Source organism: Elephantulus edwardii, unplaced genomic scaffold, assembly GCF_000299155.1.
Source record: "Elephantulus edwardii isolate Elephantulus edwardi_28Jun2011 unplaced genomic scaffold, EleEdw1.0 scaffold00011, whole genome shotgun sequence".
Lineage (NCBI taxonomy): Eukaryota > Metazoa > Chordata > Mammalia > Macroscelidea > Macroscelididae > Elephantulus > Elephantulus edwardii.
Window position 1 is genome coordinate 1,306,776 of NW_006399761.1, and position 12,614 is coordinate 1,319,389.

The window sequence follows — 12,614 nt, forward strand, 5'->3', positions numbered from 1 at the left end:
TGTGGGACTCTGGGTGGGCAGGGCAGAGAGAAGAGTGCAGACAGACTCAAAAGGTGGTGGGCTCCTTGTCAGCGAGAGACTGGGGGGGGGTCTTAAAGAAAGAGGATTTGGCTCAAGAGAAAGACCAACCTCTCCGTGTTGGAGCCCGTGGTGGCTTGTGACGCCTCTCTGGCCTTCGTGTCCTGGGCTCAGATGGGTGGGCCATGGTCACAAAGGCAGCCCACAGCCCGGCAGTGTAGAGAAGTGCAAGGACCCTAGGCTGGAGCCCGAGGCCCAAATCCCAGCCCGGGGTCTGTGGCCAACCAGCTGTGTGACCTTGGGCATGTCACCGGATTTCTTTGGGGCAACTGTACAATGAGGGGTTGGCAAGGTGAACGCTAAGTGCCCCTCAGAGTGGCCAGGGTTCCTGTTTCACCCCGCCTGGCCCTGTGCTCCCAGGACAGAGGCAGGGGAAGGGGAGGGAGGACGGAGGGGACAGAGGGGAGCCGGTGGACGCTGGGAATCAGGATTCCACCTTCTCCTTCTTTTTGCTCTTTTTCAGGAAGGACGGGGTGCGGAATTTCTTCTTCTTCTTGGAGGGAGACTTGGAGGGGGAGCCCTCAGGGGACATGGGCCCACTGGTGACCGACTCGGTCTTGTCCTTGGCGGGGTCGCCGTCCGTGGTCATCTGGCTCAAGGCCTTGCTGAGCACGTCCTCTGCCAGCGGCTCGTCCTCCCTGCCGTTGACCACCACCTCCTCGGTCTGGGTTGGCTCAGGAGGGGGCTGGCTGCTTTCTGTCTTCTTAGCACCTTCTAGAAAAGGAGAAAGACTCCATAAGGCTGTGTTAGGGTGAGAGTTGCCACCTGTGGCTAACAGAACCAGGTTTAGAAACATCTAGAACATGTTTGGAGCAAGGGGAAAGGAAGGCTGGCGTGGGCCGAGCCGGTTCTGAGCCCCACTCTGCTCCCCCAGACCTGCTGCCCCTTCCTCATGGCCTCACCTGGAACGAGCCTTTGACATGCCGATAATAATGGGGTTTGGGGGACCAATTGAAGCAGATACTGATGTGTGGGCATGACAGGGTTTGCTCAGGAGGAGAGAGGCTGTGGGTGGGAAGAGCAGTGGACGGACAGACAGTGAGTGGCTCCCGACACAGCTGTCCTAACTGGCTCCATTTCACCGGCAGGTAAACAGCCAGGACACATTTCCGAGCCATTCACATCTGAGAGGCGGGAGAACTTCTAGAGGTTTGGAGAGGGTCTTCCCAGCAGGCAGGGAGAGCTGGGGTGGGGGTGGGGATCCCCGAGTGACGTGCGATTGCCCTCAGTGGGCCTGTTCCAGTGGCCCCCGAGGCCCTGGTCTTCATGCCACCACACACAAGGCCTCGCCGCTCAGCCCTGGATGAGACGTCACTCGCTGCCCTGTGGCTCCCCCGCTCCCCACGGCCCATGCGTGTTCCTATGTGGAGAGGGAGGGCGAGGGGGAAATCATGGACTTTGAGAAGTAGATGGGGACCCAGTTCCCCACCTCCCCATGTCTGCAGATCTTAAGAAAATGGGGGGCCTGGTGTCAACCTGCTGGCCCAGTGCGCTTTTTCCTACAGGAAACGGAGGTGAGGGTATGCGTGTGTGTGTCTGAGTCCACACCAGAACCCTGTCCACTCCGCCCGCGGAGTATGAGCAAGGGGGGAAGGTAAAGGAGGTGAACAGAGAAGAAACTGGCAAAGAAACACGTTTTAGGGAAAAGCTAGGGTTTGTGAGAGGGGTAAAGACTGAGAAGATGGCTGGTGACGGGGGGGGGGGGGGATGTCCAGGAAAGCTTCAAAAGCAGACGGAGGCAAGTCAGTAAGGGACCTTTCCCAGAGGGCTTAGAAACGGGTTAAAGTAGCTTTTCATTCGGTCAGTCATATATGTTGTCTCCTCAAATCCTCACTGTCCCTCGCCTGGTCCTTCACCCCACCCTCCCTTCCGCTAATCTCTGCTGCCCTAGTGTTCACCCCTCTGCCTCTCCCCATCCTCGAATAGTAACACATATCCGGTTCCAAGCCGCTACTTTCAATACCCATACTGTCCTTGAGTTCATTCTTTCCGGGTCGATGCCCCCTTCTCCTGACCCTTTCCATGGCTCACTGTCTGCACATTCTGGTGTCCTGCACTTCCCCAGTTTTATATACAGTTATGTGCCATCGAGTTGTCTGTGACTCACAGCGACAATAGCTCTGAATTCTGCTTTATCCTGAACCAGTCTCACTGACTCTGACACACCTTCCCCTATTGCCCCAGTCAATCCATCTCATCAACGGTCTTCCTCTCCTGCACTGTCCCTCCACCCTTGCACGCATGATGTCCTTCTCCAAGGACTGGCCCCTCCTGGCCTTGTGCCCAAAATATGTGAGACGGAGCTCCAAACTCCTAGCCGCCAAGGAGAAACTTGGTTTCATCTTCTTCAACACAGACCTATTTGTTCTCTTGGTGGTTCATGGTATGTTCAACACTCTTCTCCAGCACCACAGCTCAAAGATATCAATTCTTCTGTCATCCTTAGTCACTGACCAAGCTCTCTGATGCATACTGTTTTATACAGTAGTTTTCCTTTTGCAACTATTTCACTCAGCATAATGTTCTCTAGACCTGTCTAGGTTGTGTAGTGTTTTACGAGTTCTTCCTTGTTTTTCAATGCTGCCTAGTGTGAATGTACCACAATTTCTCCAACTGTCCATTTGCTGAGGGGTATTTGGGCTGTCTCCAATTTCTTGCTATTGTGAAAAATGCTGCGATGAGCATAGGTGTACACACGTTTGTGTCTCAGCTCTGATTTCCTGGCAGTGTATTCCTAGTGGTGGATTAGCTGGTTTCTATGGGATTTCTGTATTAATCTGATTAAACACAAAACCGCCTTCACAGTGACTGTATCACTTTACATTCCACCAGCATGAGATTGCCAATCTCTGTATCCTTGTCAACATTTATTGTTTGCTGTCCTGTTTAAACTTTGCTCTTGCTGCTGAAGTGAGATGGAATCTCATCGTTTTGAATCTCTCTAATTGCTAGTTACATGTTGTGAGGAGAGACCGGTCCTTGGAGAGGGACATCATGCTTGGGAGGGTGGAGGGACAGCGCAGGAGGGGAAGGCCCTCTATGAGGTGAATTGATTCAGTGACTGGGGTAATCGGGATGGGACTGTCAGAGACAGTGCAATTGGCACAGGATAGAACAGGGTTTAGGGCTGTTGTACATAGGGTCGCTATGAGTCGCAAGCGACTCAACGGCACATAACAACAACAATTGCTAGTTGTTCCTTGAAGCAAGGATTTTAAATGGCCCATCTCAAATACTTTGGGGATGTTGCTAGGAGGAAGTGTCCTCAGTGAAGGACATCACACTTGGAAGACCCTGGACTGATGGACTGACGATTGACTGTGGAAAATGATGTCAGGTGTGTCAGACGGTGAGGTTGGCTCCGGATAGGGCAGGTTCAGAGCCCTTGTTCTTAGGATTGTTAAAGCACATAATGACAACAGTCGCTAGTGATTCGGGGCATTTCCTCATGGACTTGTTGGCCAGTTGACTGTCATCCTTGGTGAAGAGTCTTTTCATGTGTTTTTCCCATTTTATGACTGACTTATCAGGGTGGGATTTTCTCCTAGTTGAGGTATTGTAGGATTCAGTAAGTTTTAGTTAGGAGTCCTTTTTCAGAAATACTATCATCAAATACTTTCCCTCCCCAGTCCACAGGCTTTCTTTTCACTATATAGGAAATATTTTTTGTTGCACAAAATTGATTTTTTTTTTAGGGAGTCCCATTAACTGATTTTTATCCTCTCCTGGTTTTGTGCTTTTGGCTCTGTTTGAAAACTTATTCATGCCATAGACTAGGGTTTCTAAATGTATTCGTATTTTCTGATGTTCCTTATGGTTTATTATTTTAGTGGTAGGTCCCTGATGCACTGTGAGTTGGTTTTTGTGGTTGATATGAAGTGTGGATCTTGTTTCGGTTTCCTGGGTCCTTGATTCTATGCTGTTGGCCTATACCATGCTGCTTTAATTACTAAGGCTGGGTTTTGAGTGTGATGTCTACTATTTTTAAATTTTTTTTAGTTTTTGTTTTCCAAAGAAAATTGGGAATTGCCTTTATCTCCTAGAGGGGAGTACACCACTCAAGTAAAATTCACCTTCTCCAGTGCACACGGTACATTCTCTGAAAGTGACCACATATTAGGGCACAAAGCAAGCCTTGATATTTTCTATTATTTCAATGCTTTTGAATTTATCTTCTTACATCACAGTGCCACAAAACTAAAACTTAGCAACAAGTGGATAAAGTATACTCATGTGGAAGGTGAGTAACACCTGAGCTGAATTAGAGAAGAAATAAAAATTTCTCAAATGAGTGAAAATGAAAATACAATAGAACAAAACCTCTGAGAGCTAAGGCATTGCAAATCCAAGAGCAGGGCTTGACGTGGGGTGTCTTGCATGATCAAAGTAGACCTCCCCAGGCCTTTGTGGGCCTGAAGCTGGTGCAGTGATACTTCTTTTGCATGTTGTTGGCTCATCCAGATTCCTCATCTTCCAAGGGACCTCTCTGGTGGTTCGAAGCCACCAGCAGCTGCATGGGAGAGAATGGCCACCTCCTCCTGCGTGATTTACAGCCTTGGAAGTGAGTCGGTTCTGACTTGATAGCAACAAGCTGGGCTGTTTTGGGGTTTGTTTTTTAGCTGTTAGTCTCTTGTTCTACTTTTTTTAAAAAAAAATTTTATTGTATTATGTGTACCATCAAATCAGATCTGACTGGTACAGGAGATTGCCCCCTCCTTCTCCAGCAGAGCATATGGTGGATTTGAACGGCGTACCTCTGGGATTGCAGTGCAGCATCTCACCAGAGCTCCCTTCCACTTTTTGTTTTAAACATCTGTGACAGGTGTGAGATTGAGACCTGTTTCTTCCCAAGGTACAGGAAGGATTCAGAAACCTGACCAGAGACTCGGCCTCGTGGCTTCCCTGGGGGATGAGCACTGGTGAGCCAGCAGGCCTTCTGCAAAGTTTGCCAGCAGTTTATCTAATGTATTGACCCTTTCCAAAAACCAGCTCCTAGTCTTGTTGATCATTTAAATTGTTTTTCTGTTTTCGATTCCATTTATTTCTGCCTTTATCTGTATAATTTCCTTCCTTCTAGAGGATGTGGGATTAGATTGAGTAGTAGTTGTTATGTGCCGTCGAGTCATTTGCGACTCATAGCGACCCTACGTACAACAGCCTAAAACCCTGCTCTCTCCTGTGCCAATTGCACTGCCTCTGACACACCCATCCCGATTACCCCAGTCACTGAATCAATCCACCTCATAGAGGGTCTTCCCCTCCTGCGCCTGCCCTCCACCCTCCCAAGCATGATGTCCCTCTCCAAGAACCTGTCCCTCCTTGCAACATGTCCAAAGTATGTCAGACGAAGCCCCAGAATCCTTGCCTCCAAAGAGTAGCTTGGTTTAACCCTCTCCTGGATGAATCTGTTTGTTTTCTTGGCAGTCCATGGTACATTCAATACTCTTCTCCAGCGAGACACCGTTGCTCTTGAGTACTTTTGAGAGGTCCCTAACCGCAGACTTTACCATCGCAATACGTTTTTTGATTTCCTGGCTGCTGGTGCCAAGAGTGTTGACCGTGGAGCCGAGAAAACGGAAGCTGTGAACAATCTCAATCTCTTCGCCATCCATCCTGATGCTACCAAGACATTAAGTAGTTTATTATTATTTTTTTAATGTGTTTGCTCCTGCTCTCTTAATTTCAATGCCGTAGTTTATTTCTCTTGAATACACTGCAGAATTCTTAATTGAAGAACATTGTCTCATTAAGACAGAGCTAGGGTGAACATAGCTTTCCCTGTCCCCTCCCCTTCAGACATCCATACACATCCTACTAGTTCTTCTGCTTTTACAATAATGGTCTTATGCAGTATTTGTCCTTATGAGTCTGAGTTAGTTCACTCAGCATAACGCTTTCTATCCTATATGCTTTTCAAAATTTTTGCTCCTGAGTGCTGCATAGTATTCCATCATGTGAATGTACCACAATTTCTCAATCCCGTCGGTTGTTGATGGACATTTGGGCTGTTTCCATGTTCTTGCTACCGTGAGTGCTGTGTACATCAGTGGACAAACCTGTACCTCGGTTCTAATTTTCTCAGCAGTGGCATAGCTGGATCATATGAACTTTCTATGCTCAGCTTTTTGAAGAAACACCAAACTGCCTTCCAGAGCGGTTTGTACCATTTACAGTGCCACCAACAATGGATGAGAGTTCCAGTATCTCCACATCCTCTCCAACATTTATTGCTTACTGTTTTGTTACATTTTGCTATTGCAATTGGGGGTGAGATGATATCTCATGGTGGTTTTGATTTGCATCGCTTCATGGGTCTGTTGGCCATCTGAATATCTTCCTCTGTGAAATCTTTTGCATTTTGTGACTGGGTTATTCTCCTTTTTCTTGTGGAGCTCCAAGTCTGAGATGTCATTGCCAAACGAATTTTTTCCAGTCAGTAGGTTTTCTTTTTTACTCTATTGGAAAAAGTTTTTGATGTACCTGGGGACTAAAGTTAGAAGATCCCATTCATCAATGTTACCCTCTCCTGGTTGTACATTCCTGACTATGTTTCTTTACAGGCCAGGCTTTCTAAGTTTGCTCCTATTTTGCCTCTAGGTCTCTGATCCACCTTGAGTTGACTTTTTTTTTTGATGCATGATGGAGATCTTCCTGTAGCTTTTTGCAGGGGAAAGTTCAGTTTTTCTAGCACCATTTGCTGAAGCCAGCCCTGCTCTCTTGATAGAAATACATGTGGGGAGACTCTATGACAAGAAGAGAGAGGTCGCTGGGCATCCCAGTGTTCCAGCGAAGTCAAGCTCCCCAAGACCAGAGCCCTGAGAAGAGGTCAGGGCTCCTCTAGGTACCCACAGCTTAGGAATAAAGATGGAGGGGGGTGCTCCTGAGGGTCTTACGCCCCCCCCCTTTAAGAAGAGCTCTGGAATCAGTCCTCTGCTGTTCACTACAGGAACTTGTTACTGGGTGTGCCTGTGGTTGTGTGTGTCTGTGTGTGTGTGTGTACTCTTGCCCTCCAGAGGGAAGCCGTGTCCATGCATAGCACATATGGGATGGGTGGAGAATCTTACAGCCAGGAGTCCTCCCAAAGGCAGGGTTGTGAGTTGCAAAAGGAAAAAAAAACACAAAACCCCAAAACAAACCAAAATGAGGAAAAATCTATTTCTTTGGGAAAAAAGACCAACCTCCCCCCATTGCCAGGGCTGGAGGGAGTTAGTAAACGGCCTCTCTATACTTACTACAGAGACAAGTACTCAGAATCGGAGGAAACTCCTTTGATGCAGGCACAAGTGGGGAGAGAAAGGAAGACGTTGTGGAGACACATCGACACCACGATGAGACACAGTGAGCACACACGGTAAGCACATCCACTTGGGGTGCTGGCCCCAAGCAGATCGGTTTCCTCTGGCAAGGCTGCGCCTGACCTCAAGGCAGCATTTGGGTTATGGAGGAGCTCCAGGCTGGGAGAGTCCACCAGGATCCACATATGTGGTCACTCTTCCTGGGAGATGAGGGGGGCAGGCCACTGAAGGGCTGTTCTCAGCATGGTGGTACGGCCCTCCCCAGGGGCCCAAGAGCACAGCCTTTATAGCTGGGGGTGGTTCCTGGATCTTATTTAAAACACTTTTATGATCTAGGGGGTTATGAGTTACAATGGCATTACTACCTTCCATATGGTTGTGTTGTTAACCATCACCACAATCAGCTCTTACAATATATTACACATTTTACTCACAGAAAGTTTTTATCTCCAGTTTCTCTTATATATCCACCTTATGAGAAAGTACCTGTGAGTTGGCCCATTTCACAGACAAAGGAACCGAGGCACAGAAAGGCCCAGTGATGTGCTGATATGAGCAGCTGGATTGGGTGTAGAACCCAGGGCTCTAAACTAGCCTCTAACGGGGACGACTGGATTCTGCTGGAGAGGTGTGAAGAATACACGCCATACCTCTCCACCTTCACCGCCTCCAGCCTCAGATCTTTTAACTGAGGAGACTGCCCTGGGGGTGAGAGGAGTCCGGGCAGCAGTTCTTAAAGCCCCTAGTGATGCTTCTGGACCTTGGCCACCCACCATCAGCCAACCCTGGAAGGAAGTCTGTTGCAAAAGCTGAATCCCAGGTCTCCTGATCTGAGTCTACATGTTATCTGGGTTCCCCAGGTGCTCCCCATGCACACCAAAGTCTCACACCTGAGCCTCATCTAGAAAGGTGCATCTGCCAGCAAGATCCGAGGTAAAGGTGGGAGGCTGTAGACTAACCATTGACCTGGACTGGGCCTAACTTATAAGGTGCCGCCAGAGACTGTGAACAAAACAAGCTTACCTTGGGGAACCTCTATTTCCGGCTCCCCAGGAATGGCTCAAGGGAAAGTGTTTCTGGTTGGAGATAACACCTGCTTAAAGGTGGGGTACGTGCAGGGTGCACACCTGCCCTGCTTTACCCACAGACACCTCCGTCCTGACCTGCTCGGCTGACGCACCTTCTGAAGTCTTGGATGGAGACACCACGGGGCTCTTTGTCTCTGACTTTGCTGGACTCTGTACTGGAGAAGAAGGTGCGGACTTCACGGGAGAGGCAGGCCCTTCTGTGGAGACGTCTTTCTCTCCTGAAAATATAGAAGACCATCTCAGGATAGGACACAACTGGAGGGCATGTGGGTAGACAGGGAGTTCTGAATGAAAAAACACTAAAAATTAGTAATTTTTAGTGTTGTTTTTTTTTTTTTTTTTAGTGGAACTGAAAGGGTGTCCTGGATCCAGTGAAGACCACTCCTGAGACTTTGGACTTCTGCTTTAATGGACCCAAGAGGAGCAGGCCTGTCACTGCTGGTCCACAGCCACACAGAATGAGACTCCATCTTCCTGCTGCCTATGAAGGACCAGAAGGCAAGCAAACTATATTCAGTGTGTGTGTTTGGATAGATAGCTCTTAAAATACGCAACCTTTTCAACAGGCTCATAAAGATAAGGAACTGACATTTACTTCCACAGACACAACAGAAGCTGCCTCACACACGCACTAAGAACCCCATGTAACAGGAACACATTTAGAACTCTGAGTCTATGATGTGAACAGATGTGCAAATGTACTATGAATGCAGCATTGAAACAGACATTATGAACACAATCAGGTAAAACATTGAGTCTGTGGCCTTGAAACAGACATCCAAGAAGCCAAGCAGACTTTGAAGCAGACACCTCAGAACCAAAGCATTCTAGAAACAGATATTCTGGCAGAAACGAGGTCAGGTATATGCAGTCTTCAGTTTTAGGCTTTGAAGCAGATCTCCCCACAAAATTGTGGCCTTGAAACAGATAATCCAGAAATAACCAGGTAAAATGCGTCCCTGACCTTTGGTTTAGGCTTTGAAGGTGACATCCTAGAAGCAAACAGGCAGGCCCCTGAGTGCTTGTTTTTTGGTTTGTGATTGGAAGCTCACTTCTAGAGCTAAAGCGGCCTGTCACAGACATCTCACATGCCCTTTGGTTTTAGGCTTTGTAACAACATCTCAGAAGGAACCACGATTTCTCCCAATGAAGTCTTGCAAGAGACATCCGAGACCCAAGCAATTGTGACAAAGACATTCCTGAAGTAACCACATAAACATCAATTTCCTGTCCTTTGGTTATAGGGTCTGAAGCAGAAATCCGGACCCAAGAAGGCCTTCACATGGACATCTCAGAAGCAAGCAGGCTTTGAAGGAGACATCCTAGAAGAAACCAGGTAGATTATTGAACGATATAAGGCTTTGAGGCAGACATGCCGGGTCTAATGCAGCCTTGAAACAGACATTTTGGAAGCAGCCTGATAAACCCTGAGTTCCTATGCTTTGGTTTTAGGTTTTGAAGCAGACTTCACAGACCAAGTGCAGCCCTGAAACAGATACTCTGGATGTAACTAGGTGATGGAGACAACCCAGTCTAAACATGGCTTTGAGACAGCGCTCCCAGCAGCAATCAGGTAGGCCATACAGATAGGCGCTTTGGTGTTAGGCTTTGAAACATAGTAGGTCCAACATGGCCTTGAATCTGACATCCAAGAGGTAATCAGACTTTGAAGCAGACATTCAGGAAGCAGCCAGGTAAATTATCAAGTCTCTCCACTGTGCTTTTAGGCTTGAAGCACAGGCATCATAGAAGCTGTCAGGTAGACCCTGGAGTCTCTGTTTTAGGCTTTGATGCAGGCCTCTGAGATCCAATACAGGTCTGAGACAGTGAGAAGCATCCAGCCTTTGAAGCAGACATCCCAGAAGTGACACAGTAGACCATGAATTCCCAGCCCTCTGCATTTAGGTTTGACACAAACATCCCAGACTAAACATGGCCTTGAAGCAGACATCCAGCTGTATCCAGGTAGAACGGGGAGTCTTCTCTCGGTGTTAAGTTTGAAGCTGACATCCCTCAAACAATGAATTCTCAAAACAGATATTCTGGAAGCAAGCAGGTAAATCATCAAGTCCTTGCTTTTCAGTGTTAGATTTAAAGCCCACATCCCAGACCTAAAGTGAGTTGAGCCAGACATCCCGGAAGCAACTAGGCTTTGAAAAAATATCCCAGGCCCAATGTGGCGCTGAAAGACACCCCAGAAGCAACCAGGTAGGCCATCACACCCATACACTTCAGTTTTAGGCTTTGAAGGAGACATCCCAGATCCAACACAGCCTTGCAACCTACCCAAGAAGTCACGGAGCTTTGACGCAGACCTCCCAACACTAAGACAGCATGGAAACATTCTGGTAGCAACCAAGTAAGACATCAAGTTCCTGCCATTTGGCTTTAGGCTTTCAAGACATTCCAGAATCAATGTGGTACACCATTAAGTCTGGCAATTAGTTTTAGATTTTGAACCAGACATCCTAGACCCAATGTGGCCTTGAAACAAATATCCCAGAGGCAACCAGGCTTGGATGGAGACATCCCAGATGTAAGCCGACTTTGAAGTAGACATCTCCGCGCTAAGGCACCTTTGAAAGAGACATTATGGAAGCAGCCAGGCAAACCAACGAGTTCCTGCCAGACACAACACAGCCTTGAAACAAGAGTCGCAGAAGTAGCCAAGTCTGGAAGAAGGTATCCCCGTTGAAGCGCTGCTTTGACATCGTGTCCCTGATGTCCTGAGATGTGAAGCAGATGTCCCAAACTCAAAGTGGCCTTGGAACAGACATTCCAGAAGCAAACGGTCTTTTAAATCAGACACCCTGGAACTAATGGAGCATGGAAACAGACTTCCTGGAAACAACCAGGTAAACTCATGATTCCCTGACTATCTGTTTGAGGCTTTGAAGTAGATGTCCCAGAAGCAAGCAGGTAAACCACCCCATCCTGCACTTTGCTTTTAGTTTTAAGACCCGCATCCCAGACCTAAAACGGCCTTGATTCAGAGATGTGGAAGGCCAGAGTCCCATCCTTTGGTTTTAGGTTTGAAGCAGATATCCCAGACACAACATACCCTGGATCTCGCATCTCAGAACTAATGCAGCTTTGAAACCGACATTATGGAAGTGAGCAAATAAACCAACGAGTCCCTGCCCTTCTGTATTAGGCTTTGAAGAAGACATCAGAGACCCAGTGCAGTCCTGAAACAGACATTCTGGAAGCAACCAGATAGGCCACTGAGTCCTAGCCCTTTGGTTTTAGACTCTGAAACAGACATCCTGCAAGGAACCAGGTATGCCCCCAAGTTCTTGTGCTTTGGTTTTTGGCTTTGAAGGACACATCCCAGAACAGATGCAGCATTGAAAGACACTTTAGAAGCTACCAGGTAAAATGTGTGCCTCCTTTCAGTTTTTGGCTTTGAAACAGATGTTCAAGACAGAATACAACCTTGAAACAGACAACCTAGAACCAAACAATCAGGAGCAACCAGGTAGAACATCAAGTCCTGGACCTTTTAGGCTGTCAAGCAGACATCCCAGGAGCAATGCATCCTCGAAACAGGCATGCTGGAAGCAAGCCGGCATAAACCTCAAGCCTGTGCTTTGGTTTTACGTTTAAAGCCCACAGCCCAGACCCAAAGGGGCCTTGGATCAGTTATGTCTGAGGAGATATCGGAGATGAAAAAAGTCAGGACATCGAGCCCCTGTCCTTGGGTTGTGGGGTTGACAAATTGTAGACCAGACACAACCCTGAAATAGGCAATCTAGAAGCAAGGAGGCAGACCATCAACTTCCTGTCCTTCAACTTCAGGGTTTGAAGAGGACATCCCAGACTCAGGGCGGCCTTGAATCAGACTTTCAGGAGCAACCAGGCTCTGAAGGAAACAGCTCTGACTCAACGCAGCTTGAAACAGACATCTTTTAAGGACCATGACTTGCAGAGGCTATCCCAGAAGCATCCAGGTAGACCACTGAGTCCCTACCTTTTGTTTTTAGGCTTTGAAGCAGATCTCCCAGAGGAAACTAGGACATTCTAGAAGCAATGAGGTAAATCACTGAGTCCCTGACTCGGCTTTGAGGAAGACATCCCAGAAGCAACAAGGCAGGCTGTGGAGTCCTTCCTTTCTTTCTGTTTTAGGCTTCGAAGCAGACATGCCAGATTTAAT

The 12,614-nt window shown here is 47.8% G+C and overlaps 1 protein-coding gene across 2 annotated transcripts in view; it reads right to left on the reverse strand.

The window, feature by feature from the left end:
- Positions 1-414: 414 nt before the first annotated feature.
- ADD2 (adducin 2 (beta)) overlaps positions 415-12,614 on the reverse strand; it is a 64,342-nt gene continuing 52,142 nt past the window's right edge. Inside the window, exons 14-15 of one of the 2 annotated variants that reach the window (XM_006880858.1) lie at positions 8,554-8,679; positions 415-792 (exon numbers count right to left, since the gene is read on the reverse strand). In XM_006880858.1, coding sequence (XP_006880920.1) covers positions 503-792; positions 8,554-8,679 — 416 coding nt within the window. In that variant the 3' untranslated portion in view covers positions 415-502. The remainder of the gene's footprint in view (positions 793-8,553; positions 8,680-12,614) is intronic. The other variant, XM_006880859.1, reaches the window with a different exon arrangement.